We start from the raw sequence: 12,337 nt of genomic DNA, 5'->3' as shown, positions 1-12,337 counted from the left end.
GAAGGGGGCAGAGGGGTGCAGGAATGGGAGGAATGGGGGCACAGGAGACCCCTGGGGTGCAGGGGACAGCAGGGCCCTGGGTTGGTGGCAGGGGAGGTGGATGCACTGGAGCGCGGGGGAGAGGCTCTGCGATGGGTGGAAGAGATGGGGCGCCTGGGCGCACAGGAGTAGGGGTGCGGAACCGGGGGCGATGCTGTAGCGGGGCGCAGTGCTGGGCAGGGGAAGCTGGGCACCGGGGCAGGAGGGAGGCTTCGGGAGGCGGCCCCGGCGCCGCGGGCAGGGCCCCGCCGGGGGAGGCGGAGCAGGCGCACGGAGCAATCGGAGCGGGGCGCAGAAGATGCACCAGGCAGGGAGGCGGCTCCGCGCTCGGGCCGGGGGGCGCTGGGTCTGACCCCGCCATGGTGCCCGCGATCCCGGCTGCCGCAGCCCCCAGCAACAGCCATGCTTGGCGAGGGGGCGCTGCCCAGCCCGCCCCCCGCGGGGGACCCGCACCGGGAGGAGGTGAGCGCTGGGCCCGATCCTGGACCCCCCACGCGCAAGGGGTGGGGTGCTCTCCCCCCAGGGGCTGGTCGGGGGGGGAGCTGCTCTCCCCTGTCGCGTTTGCACCCCCCCCCGCGCAGGACAGTCGGGCAGGGCGTGGGGGGTGTTTGTGTGTGAGTTGGGGGGTGCGTGGGGGATAGGCGGTGATGGGGAGATGGGAGGTGCGGGCTGGGGGTACAGGGAGACAGGCGGGGTTGGGGTGTAAGGGGCTGTTGACGTGGGGGATCACGGTGATTCCCCCGCTCCGTCCCCGCGGCATTTCGGTAACTCCCGTTACAATGTGGAGGGACGATGCACCGGAATCACCGGAGCTGGATCGGGACTGGGGGGGCCCGTTGGCCCGGGGGGAGGGCGGTTTGCTGTCGGGCCCGTCGCGGGGAGGCGGGTCGGGTGCCGGGCTCTGCATTGCAGCAGAGCGGCTGGGGCTGGGTGTGTGTGTGGGAGGGACCGTGAGGGGCTCGATCGGGACAAAGGCCGGGGGAGGGGGGCGGGCTTGCTGGGGCTGGAATCCCCCGGGCCCAGGGTGGGGTGGGGAGCGCTTGTTTTCTCCGTGCCCCTCCCCCCAGTGCTGCAGGGAACACGCGTGGGTGTGGGTGTGGGGCGGGGATCGCAAAGGCAGGAGGAGGCGTGCGGGGCAGTCCTGCTTTGGCTGGTTCTGCGCAGTTTCGATCCCTGACCCTCCTCCCATCACATCCGTGGGCCCACCCCTCCATTCCCAGCTCTGGGAGGTTGTGGGGTCCAGTGGCAGGGAATAGGGGCGGGGGTGTTGGCAGCCCCCTGGGTTCTGTTGTCGACTCCAGGAGAGGCCTGGGGTCTAAAGCAGGAGGGGGTAGGAACCAGGACTCCTGGGTTCTGGCCTTGGGCCTGGAGGCAAGTGGGGTCTAGGTAGTTGGAGGTGAGCAGGAGTCCAGGATGCCTGGGATCTAGTCCCAGGTCAGGGTGGGATGGGATCTAATGGTCCAAAGCAGTGGGGGAGGGAGTCAGGACTCGAGGTGATATACCCAGCTCTGGGATGGGGGACAGGGGGTAAGGTCTGGTGGTTTGTCCCTGAGCCTTCCCATCCCCCAGTGAGCTCATTGGTGCTAATGCATCTGCATCCCTAGCCCTGCCCTGCGTCTAGGAGTCCATTTGTTTTTGGCGCTTTGCCTGGGGCCCACGAGACGCTGTTGAGGTAGAAGGAGGGTGGGGGCAGATGAGATGCTGGCTCACGTGCGTTCTGATTGGTTACTGCTGCCTGGCCTGGGCCAGCAGTTTTGATAGTTGGAGTTTGGAGGGCAGGGTGTGGGAGGAAAGGAAATGGGACCTTTCCCCTTTGTGGGGCGTTGGCTCTGATCCAGCCTCAGGGCAAGGGTACAGGGAAAGGGCCACAGGGTCTTTCCCCACTAACTGTGTTTCTCTCTCCCTGGAGCAGCAGCGCCCCCTCAAGCAGTCGCTGAGCAGCTCCCTGTGGCGGGAGTCACACTGGCGGTGCCTCCTGCTCACCTTGCTGATGTATGGTTGCTTTGGTGCCGTGGCCTGGTGCCACCTCTCCACCGTTACCCGCCTGGCCTTTGATGGGGCATCCCGGGGAACCTCCACTATCTATCACGCCAGCCCCTGCTCAGACGGCTATCTCTACATCCCGCTGGCCTTCCTGGCCATGCTCTACCTGCTCTACCTGGTAGAGTGCTGGCATCGCTTTGCCCAGGCCCGGCGCCAGCCCCGGGCCAGCACTGCCAGCGTGCACCAGCTGGTGCAGCACATGCAGCAGGCAGCGCCTTGCGTGTGGTGGAAGGCGGTGAGCTACCACTACATTCGTCGGACGCGCCAGGTGACCCGCTATCGCAATGGCGATGCCTACACCACCACGCAGGTGTACCATGAGCGGGTCAACACCCACGTGGCTGAGAGCCACTTTGACTACACGGCCCATGGCGTGCGTGACGTCTCCAAGGAGCTGCTGGGCCTGGCTGAGCATCCGGCCACACGCCTGCGCTTCACCAAGTGCTTCAGCTTTGCCAGCGCTCGGGCCGAGGCTGCCTACCTGGCGCAGCGGGCACGCTTCTTCGGCCAGAACGAAGGGCTGGACGACTACCTGGAGGCACGAGAGGGCATGCGGCTGCAAGATGTCAACTTCCAGGAGCAGCTGATGGTCTTCCCTGAGCCAGGGCGCCCTCCCTGGTTCGCCCGGCGCTGGGCCTTCTGGGCAGCCTCGCTGGCGCTTCTGTCCTGGCCGCTACGGGTGCTAGCTGGGTACCGCACAGCCAACGTGCACTACCACGTGGAGAAGCTCTTTGGTACTGAGGATGGGCCTGGCTCCCAGGAGCCCCCTGGCTACGGGCGCCCCATCCCACGTGTGGCCACGGTGGACATGACAGAGCTGGAGTGGCACATCTGCTCCAACCGCCAGCTGGTGCCCAGCTACTCAGAAGCGGTGCTGATGGATGCTGCCATGGCAGGCGGTGCCTACCTGCGGGGCTGGCAGCGCTGCCGTCGTACGCTGAGCAGCAACTCGCTCCCCTCTTGCAGCACCCGGGCCCTCTACGCCCGCCTGCCCTTCAGCCGCAGCCGCTTCTCGCTGGGCCGGAGCATCTTCCGCAGCCTGAGTGGGGGCGGGACAGAGAGGCAGCCCCTGGGGAATCCGCCCTGCTACCACGACGCCCTCTACTTTCCGGTGATCATCATGCGCAGTGGGGAGACATGTCCCGCACAGGGCACCCCGGGCACAGCGGCTGGGACACCTCTCTGAACTCAGAGCACAGCCAGGAGCATGGATGGATTCCCAGAGACAGGAAAAAAACAACTAAGCTACCCCCGGGGAACAATTGAGCCTCCTTCCTCTGCCCCGGGGACCCCAGTGCTTGTGGCACACAGGCCCTGGCTGAGTTAGAACAAGGGGAGCCACTTCACAGCAAAACCAGTGTGTGCTCTCAGCTCCCCAGGTGTAGATCCAGTCAACCACTGAGGGCTACGGGGTCAGGGCTGGATTCTGATCTCAGCTCCTGTGGGTGGAATTGGATTCCAGAGGTTAGACTGAGCCCAGGACTGGGATAGGGACATTGACCGACCTGTGCAAAGGAGCCTAGGGCAGGGGGCAGCCTTCCCCAGGTGTGCCAGATGTGCAGGAGGGCGTGAGGCTTCCTTTGGAGGTGACTGGGGCTGCCCTAAATCCCTGATAGTTGGAGGACCTTGATACTGTGGGTTCGGTGCCTCACCCCTCCCTCCCCAAGGCTGGGACCCCCATGGCAGAGTGAGCTGGGGGATAGTTTAATTTCCTCTCAAACCTCCCCCCAAAGTATCTATTCTGCCCTGGCACCCCTCTCTCCCTGAGGCTGTGCCAAGGGGTTGGTGGTTAAATGGTGCATGTCCGGGCAGGCCTGGCTGGAGTGAGCGTGACAGTGAATAAAGTGACACAAACCCACAGCAGAGTCTGGGTGTGTGGCTGTGCTGCCTGCTTCTGGAGGGGATGAGCCAGGCCATCTGTCTGTCCCCACTGCTGCCCACTGTTGGAGGGGACAACTGTGCTGTGTCAGTCTATCGCCCCTTGCTGAACGGGGCTGAGCCCTGCGTTCTCTGGGTGTTGGTGTCTGCTGCCCCCTGTTGGAGAAGATGAGCCTGGCTTTGTGTGTGTGTGTGTGTGTGTGTGTGTGTGTGGTGGTGGTGGGGTCCCCTGCTGGAGGAGTGAAGTCCAGACCAGGGTGCAGTGGTTGTGGCTCTGGTCATGGCATGAGCTGTGCTCTGTGTACACGCAGGTATCCCCCCGCTGCATCTCAGCACCGGGTGAGGGAGTCCTGTATGAACAGTCCCCGTGCCCCACCCCAGAGGCAGCTGGCCCTCAGCACTGCCCAGGACCCTCAGAGACTCTATTGCAGACCCTACTGGGACAGGGCCCTTTAAGAGTGAGTGGCCACTCATGAGCCACTCTGGCAAGAGCAGATGGGCTCAACTGCTCAAGTGCCTTGCCTATGGGTGCTGGAGCCACGAGCTGATCCCGCTCTGGGGCATGGAGCGAGCAATACAGGGCAGCCAGGGAAATGGAGCCAACTGATAGGGCAGCCCTGCTGATGCCCCTCACTACCAGCCTGCAGTCCCTGCTATCCCAGCCCTGAGTTCAGCCCCCTGGACTCAGACTTTGGGGCCAGAACTGACTGCAAGGGGCACATGCCCCCTACTGAGCCCCTGTCCTGCTCCCTGCAGCACAGCACCCCCTAGCATGGGGGTCAGCCCTCCAGGCCTGCGCATTAAGAGTGACAGACACAGCTGCTGATGGAAGCATTAAGGTTTATTGAGCGACTGAAGGATTCAGGTGCATCTTGAGCTTCCGCACTGGCTCCGTGGGGCCCAGGGCCTGCTTGCCTGGAGTGCAGGTCAAACAGGGTGCAGGGGTGGTGCAGAACAGGCAGGTTAGAGCCCATCGTCAAGCCCCAGCTGAGCCCTATCAAGGCCCAGGGCTTCCCCATCCCTGCCCAGACACTGCATGGCCCCAAGCAGTCCAGACCACTGTCCTGCTGGCTTCAGCCTCTCTGGGAACATGAACATGAGCCCCCATAGACGGATGGAGCACTAGAGAGAGGAAAGTCTTAAAGGTGCCACAGGACTCTCTGTTGCGTTTTACAGATCCAGACTAACACAGCTACCCCTCTGATACTAGGGAGAAGAAACAACTCACTCACTCATGCCAGGGGCAGAGCCAGGAATTGAACCCAGGAGTCCTGCTGCCCAGCCCCTGTTCTAACCCACTAGACCCCACTTCCCTCTGGGGCAAAAACCCAAGAGTCCGTTCTCTCAACCCCCAGAGGGGAAACACAGCACCGTGTTCTCAGATGGAGGGTGTGCTTTATACCCCTAAAATCTGCAGGAGATTCACCCTGGAGTCTGATTCGTGGGTGAGCCCTGAAGAGCCCCCTGACATGCTCTCCCTGCCCCTGCCCCTGCCCCTCTTACTCACCCACAAGGGGGCCTGTTTGGCCACCTCGCCGCAGTGCTGGGGATGCCGTCGAGGGGCAGATTAGTGCCCACGGGCAGGGCTGTGTGTTTGTCCTGTGGAGAACTGGGCTGAGACCCTGCAAACGTGCCTTACACAGGGTGGATCCAGACCAGAACTGGCATCCCCGAGAGGGGAAAGGCCCCATGTCTCAGTCCCAGACCATCTGCCCCAAGGCTGGATTGGAGCCAGCCCCCCTAGCGTGGAAAGGTTCCACGTTAAATCTGCTTAACGGGCCTGTTGCCCCAATGCCTGCTCTGGGGCTTATGTGCCGAGGCTGCAGCTCTAGCTGCTTCTTGCACAAAGCAGTGAGGTGGGGGCAGATTTACCTGGTGCATGTGTTGGGATGGGGGTTCAGAGGGTATCTCAGCCCCCTGAGCTGTCCATCTTATCCCCAACTGCCCATGACCTGTTGGTCTTTGCTGCAAACCTGGCACCCCCAGAGCCCTGGCTCCTGGCCCTGCCACCCAAGGGGCATTATTTCTGCCCTGGCAGCTCTAGGAGACACCCCCCCCATTCTGTGAGCCCCTGGAGCCAGAGAAGTGCAGGGCTGGGGGCTGTGCTGCACCCCAGTGCATGCTGGGACAGGACTGCAGGGTCTATGGGCACCACCACGATGCATACCATGCAGCTCAGCACTGCTGTCTGTACCCCACCCAGCTCTCTCAGCCGCTCAGGGAGTGGGACCTCTCCTCCTGTGGCTGCTGGCTGGATCCCTCTCTGAATCACATTCTTTCACGTCATCACTCGGGGAATCCAGGACTCCTGCCTGCCCCCAGCCAGTTCCTGGTCTCTGCTGTTCAGTAGCTGCTGGCACTGTCTCTGATGGCTGCGGTAGGATCCTTCAGCTTGCTGGGAGGGCGCATTGAGACTGGGCCGCTGAACTGACCTCCACAGGGAGGGGGCATCACTTGAGCCCATGGTGGCCTGGCACTCAGCTGTGGGAGGCAGGGTGGCCACGCTAGGCTGGGATGATGCATACTTCTAGAGCAGGGGTAGGCAACCTATGCCCGTGTGCCAAAGGCGGCACGAGAGCGGATTTTCAGTGGCACTCACACTGCCTGGGTCCTTGCCACCGGTCCGGGGGCTCTGCATTTTAATTTAATTTTAAATGAAGCTTCTTAAACATTTTAAAAACCTTATTTACTTTACATACAACAATAGTTTAGTTATATATTACAGACTTCTAGAATGAGACCTTCTAAAAACGTTAACATGTATTACTGGCACGCAAAACCTTAAATTAGAGTGAATAAATGAAGACTCGGCACATCACTTCTGAAAGGTTGCCGACCCCTGGTCTAGAGCCTAGGAGGGAAAATCATAAGTGAGCCAGAGAAGTTAAAGCCCCATTAATGGCAGAGGCCATAATAGAACCCAGGCATCCGGAGCCAGCGCCTGATCTTCCAGACACCCAAGAGCTCCTGTGCCACCCTCAGAGCCAGGCAGCCTTTATTCCTATCAATGAAAGGGTCTCACTCTCCCCAGTATTGAACTCAAGTCAGATCACTCCAAAACCTCAGCTGTGTTTGGCGGAACAAGGAAACCACAGAGAGAAACATCATAGTGGGATTCAATTGGTCTTTCAGGCCCCCACCAAGCCCCTGCTCTGCAGCCAAGAGCCCCCTACTGAGACCCCTGTGTGTCTCAGGGACATCTCCCATCCCCCTATGCTGAAGGCTGGGGCAGGATCCCATGTCAGACCCCAAGGTGGGCTTGTCCCCTCACCTGTTCTTGGTTGAGGCTGCCCAGTCCTGCTGCTGCTGGTTCCTGAACCAGTTTCTCACATGGGTGGGGGGTGAGACCAGTGGCCTGGGGCAGGTGGCACTTGCTGGACAGGCTGGAGTCCTGCAGCAGGTTCTGTGTCAGCTCCTGGGGACAGATGGGGATGGGTGTCAGTGCAGGAACGAGGTAGTGGGGAGTCCCCTGTGCCCCACCTTGACGAACACCCCCCCCCAAGCAACACATGGTCCCCTACAGAGTATTCCCCATCCTAGCTGGGATCATCTCCTACAGTCTATTCTCTCTGCGGCGGGGGGCGCGCAGGATCATCCCCTACTGTGATGGACAAAGCACATAAGTGCCTTTAGCACAAGTATGCACTAGAAGGGCACTTGTAGTTTTACTGTTAATCAGGCAAGCTTCCTTTGAACCGGGCAAGGATAGTCAAGACTAATTTGTAATTAACTTGATTCATATTGCACTTTCCCTCTATCAGTTGCAAATAACTCGAAGAAGGAGTGGATGAGCCCACCCCGACCCCCCAAGGGAGGAACAGACTGTAGAGAGGATGATCCCACAGGATAAACATGCCCATTTTACAGATTGGGATCGATGTACAGAGGTGTCATGTGATCTGCCCAAGGTCACATAGTGAGCCAGTGGCAGAGTTGAGACTAAAACCCAGGTTTCCTGACTGATGCCCTGTGTACTTAGGAGCAAAACGTCATTGGGCATATGAGTGAAAATATGAATTAGGACTGACCGCGCCAATAAAGCCAACTCGGCCTTGTGTAACCGGCGACAACAATGGGGCTCTCTCGCCCCCTCTCCTGGCTAGTCCTCAGAGATTTGAGTCAGCTAGAGTGCTTGAGCTTACTGTATTTCGATTGAGCAGAAAGGCTCATACTTCTAGCGCCAGTTCACTTGCTCTGCTGCTGTCCCCAGCCAGGGGCCTCAGGTTACGTGTGCATCAGACAGCAGCGTAACGAATATGTCCTGCAAGACAAACACGACTCCTGGCCAATACATCCTAACATGGGCCAGATGCTCACGAACAACCAAAAGGAGCAGCCCCCTAGTCAGGGTGTGTGCGCGCAAAGGTAGCTTGAAGTGCTGCTGGGCTGGACTGCTTGCTCCTGCTTGCACACACCTTTGGATCCAGGGGACAGGAGCCTGCCCGCCCATTCGGGTCAAACATGGCAGAACTCCCCTAACAGCTGCCATTTTTGCATGATTTTGACCCAACATGGCAAAAGTTTCACACCCGCTATGCAAGTGTGCTAGGCCATGAACCGTGGCCTCAGCCTAGCGCCCTGGTTCAGCCTCAGAGCCAGCTGGTGAATGCTAGCCGAAGCCATAAACGTCTTCCTCGGCCCAGCAATAGCTCTGCTTCATACCGCTGGCGTGTGTTGCTTAACAGGGCTTGGCTGTATTTAGTGGCTCCCCGTCTTCCACCCTTCTCCCCTGTGTTTCTCCTGGGGAGCCCCCTTCCCTCCAAGGGGTTAGTAAAATGCTGGGTTTCCAGGCTCTCCCAAGCTCTTCTCATCCCAATGCATTAGTACAAAGTAAAACCCAACCTCATGGCACATGCACACGAATGAGGTCCCCAGCACCACATTCTAAGTGGGGCCTTAGGGGCCCAGTTTCTTAGGGAGCAGTGCGACCACTATTTTAGAAAGAAAAGGTGCTCTCATTCCTGTCGTAAGGGCCCATTTGTTCTGGGGGCGTCTCACTCACTTGTCAGGACTGGGGTTGCTCGGGGCCAGAGTACACCAAAGCACTAGGGTACCCATAGCATGCCAGGTGTAGCGCCACTCGCAGGCATGCGCTGTAGGTGTACAGCTTGGTCTGGTAGGCGCTATCTCCACGGGGTTCTAATAATCACTGAGCCACGTGGCTGAGTGAAAGGATATTTTACTAGGGCTGTCAGGAAAGGGCAGAGGTTGCACCCCCCCCCTTGGCACAGAGGCTTAACCAGTTACATTTCAAAATGAGCAATAATGGGTTCTCTTTGGCACCTGGGGGCAGTCCAATTGATTCATAGATTCATAGATTCTAGGACTGGAAGGGACCTCGAGAGGTCATCGAGTCCAGTCCCCTGCCCGCATGGACCAAATACTGTCTAGACCATCCCTGATGGACATTTCTCTAACCTACTCTTAAATATCTCCAGAGATGGAGATTCCACAACCTCCCTAGGCAATTTATTCCAGTGTTTAACCACCCTGACAGTTAGGTACTTTTTCCTAATGTCCAACCTAGACCTCCCTTGCTGCAGTTTAAGCCCATTGCTTCTTGTTCTATCCTTAGAGGCTAAGGTGAACAAGTTTTCTCCCTCCTCCTTATGACACCCTTTTAGATACCTGAAAACTGCTATCATGTCCCCTCTCAGTCTTCTCTTTTCCAAACTAAACAAACCCAATTCTTTCAGCCTTCCTTCATAGGTCATGTTCTCAAGACCTTTAATAATTCTTGTTGCTCTTCTCTGGACCCTCCCCAATTTCTCCATATCTTTCTTGAAATGCGGTACCCAGAACTGGACACAATACTCTGAGGCCTAACCAGAGCAGAGTAGAGTGGAAGAATGACTTCTCGTGTCTTGCTCACAACACACCTGTTAATACATCCCAGAATCACGTTTGCTTTTTTTGCAACAGCATCACACTGTTGACTCACACTGTTTAGCTTGTGGTCCACTATAACTCCTAGATCTCTTTCTGCTGTACTCCTTCCTAGACAGTCTCTTCCCATTCTGTATGTGTGAAACTGATTTTTCCTTCCTAAGTGGAGCACTTTGCATTTGTCTTTGTTAAACTTTATCCTGTTTACCTCAGACCATTTCTCCAATTTGTCCAGATCATTTTGAATTATGACCCTGTCCTCCAAAGCAGTTGCAATCCCTCCCAGTTTGGTATCATCCGCAAACTTAATAAGCATACTTTCTATGCCAATATCTAAGTCGTTAATGAAGATATTGAACAGAGCCGGTCCCAAAACAGAACCCCACTTGTTATGCCTTTCCCCACTTGTTATGCCTTTCCAGCAGGATTGGGAACCATTAATAACAACTCTCCGAGTACGGTTATCCAGCCAGTTATGCACCCACCTTATAGTAGCCCCATCCAAATTGTATTTGCCTAGTTTATCGATAAGAATATAATGCGAGACCGTGACAAATGCCTTACTAAAGTCTAGATATACCACATCCACAGCTTCTCCCTTATCCACAAGACTCGTTATCCTATCAAAGAAAGCTATCAGATTGGTTTGACACGATTTGTTCTTTAAAATCCATGCTGGCTATTCCCTATCACCTTACCACCTTCCAAGTGTTTGCAGATGATTTCCTTAATTACTTGCTCCATTATCTTCTCTGGCACAGAAATTTAACTGGTCTGTAGTTTCCTGGGTTGTTTTTATTTCCCTTTTTATAGATGGGCACTATATTTGCCCTTTTCCAGTCTTCTGGAATCTCTCCCGTCTCCCATGATTTTCCAAAGATAATAGCTAGAGGCTCAGATACCTCCTCTATTAGCTCCTTGAGTATTCTAGGATGCATTTCATCAGGCCCTGGTGACTTGCAGGCATCTAACTTTTCTACGTGATTTTTAACTTGTTCTTTTTTTATTTTATCTGCTAATCCTACCCCCTTCCCATTAGCATTCACTATGTTAGGTATTCCTTCAGACTTCTCGGTGAAGACCGAAACAAAGAAGTCATTAAGCATCTCTGCCATTTCCAAGTTTCCTGTTACTGTTTCTCCCTCTTCACTGAGCAGTAGGCCTACCCTGTCTTTGGTCTTCCTCTTGCTTCTAATGTATTGATAAAAAGTCTTCTTGTTTCCCTTTATTTCTGTAGCTAGTTTGAACTCATTTTGTGCCTTTGCCTTTCTAATCTTGCTCCTGCATTCCTGTGTTGTTTGCCTATATTCATCCTTTGTAATCCGTCCTAGTTTCCATTTTTTATATGACTCCTTTTTATTTTTTAGATCAGGCAAGATCTCGTGGTTAAGCCAAGGCGGTCTTTTGCCACGTTTTCTATCTTTCCTAACCAGCGGAATAGCTTGCTTTCAGGCCCTTAATAGTGTACCTTTGAAAAACTGCCAACTCTCCTCAGTTGTTTTTCCCCTCAGTCTTGATTCCCATGGGACCTTACCTATCAGCTCTCTGACTTTACCAAAATCCGCCTTCCTGAAATCCACTGTCTCTATTTTGCTGTTCTCCCTTCTACCCTTCCTTAGAATTGCAAACTCTATGATTTCATGATCACTTTCACCCAAGCTGCCTTCTACTTTCAAATTCTCAACGAGTTCCTCCCTATTTGTTAAAATCAAGTCTAGAACAGCTTCCCCCCTAGTAGCTTTTTCAACCTTCTGAAATAAAAAGTTGTCTGCAATGCAGTCCAAGAATTTGTTGGATAGTCTGTGCCCCGCTGTGTTATTTTCCCAACATATATCTGGATAGTTGAAGTCCCCCATCACCACCAAATCTTGGGCTTTGGATGATTTTGTTAGTTGTTTAAAACAAGCCTCATCCACCTCTTCCACCTGGTTAGGTGGCCTGTAGTAGACTCCTAGCATGACATCACCCTTGTTTTTTTACCCCTTTTAGCCTAACGCAGAGACTCTCAACACTTCCGTCTCCTATGTCCATCTCCACCTCAGTCCAAGTGTGTACATTTTTAATATATAAGGCAACACCTCCTCCCTTTTCCCCCTGTCTATCCTTCCTGAGCAAGCTGTACCCATCCACACCAACATTCCAATCATGTGTATTATCCCACCAAGTTTCAGTGATGCCAACAATGTCATAGTTGTGTTTATTTATTAGCACTTCCAGTTCTTCCTGCTTATTACCCATACTTCTCGCATTTGTATATAGGCATCTAAGATACTGGTTTGATCTTGCCTCCCAGTTTTGTCCTGACCCTCCTTTCTCTCTGCCAATATAGCCCACACTCCCTCTTGTTTCCGACCCATCTCCCAGGTCTTCATGTTCCCCACTTACCTGTGGGCTTTGCTCACCTGTCCCCATCGAACTTAGTTTAAAGCCCTCTTCACTAAGTTAGCCAGTCTGTATCCAAATAGGGTCTTTCCCCTCCTCGAAAGGTGAA

The 12,337-nt window shown here is 55.5% G+C and overlaps 1 protein-coding gene across 1 annotated transcript; it reads left to right on the top strand.

Moving 5' to 3' along the window:
* The first annotated feature begins 241 nt into the window (after positions 1-241).
* On the top strand, positions 242-3,940 carry TMEM151A (transmembrane protein 151A). Its single transcript, XM_005305438.4, has 2 exons — positions 242-501; positions 1,952-3,940. The coding sequence occupies exons 1-2, from the start codon at positions 442-444 to the stop codon at positions 3,266-3,268; spliced, it is 1,377 nt and encodes a 458-aa protein (XP_005305495.2). The 5' UTR covers positions 242-441; the 3' UTR covers positions 3,269-3,940.
* The last annotated feature ends 8,397 nt before the right edge of the window (positions 3,941-12,337 follow it).

This window comes from Chrysemys picta, chromosome 7, assembly GCF_011386835.1.
Source record: "Chrysemys picta bellii isolate R12L10 chromosome 7, ASM1138683v2, whole genome shotgun sequence".
NCBI classification, from domain to species: Eukaryota; Metazoa; Chordata; order Testudines; family Emydidae; genus Chrysemys; species Chrysemys picta.
The sequence above is the reverse complement of the archived record's forward strand: the minus strand, read 5'-3'. Positions and strand labels throughout refer to the sequence as shown.

Excerpts from the sequence above, each read along its gene's own strand:
- TMEM151A (XM_005305438.4), top strand. The coding sequence starts at position 442 with ATGCTTGGCGAGGGGGCGCTGCCCAGCCCGCCCCCCGCGGGGGACCCG. Across the intron at positions 502-1,951 it reads GGGACCCGCACCGGGAGGAG|CAGCGCCCCCTCAAGCAGTC; the intron begins GTGAGCGCTGGG and ends TCCCTGGAGCAG.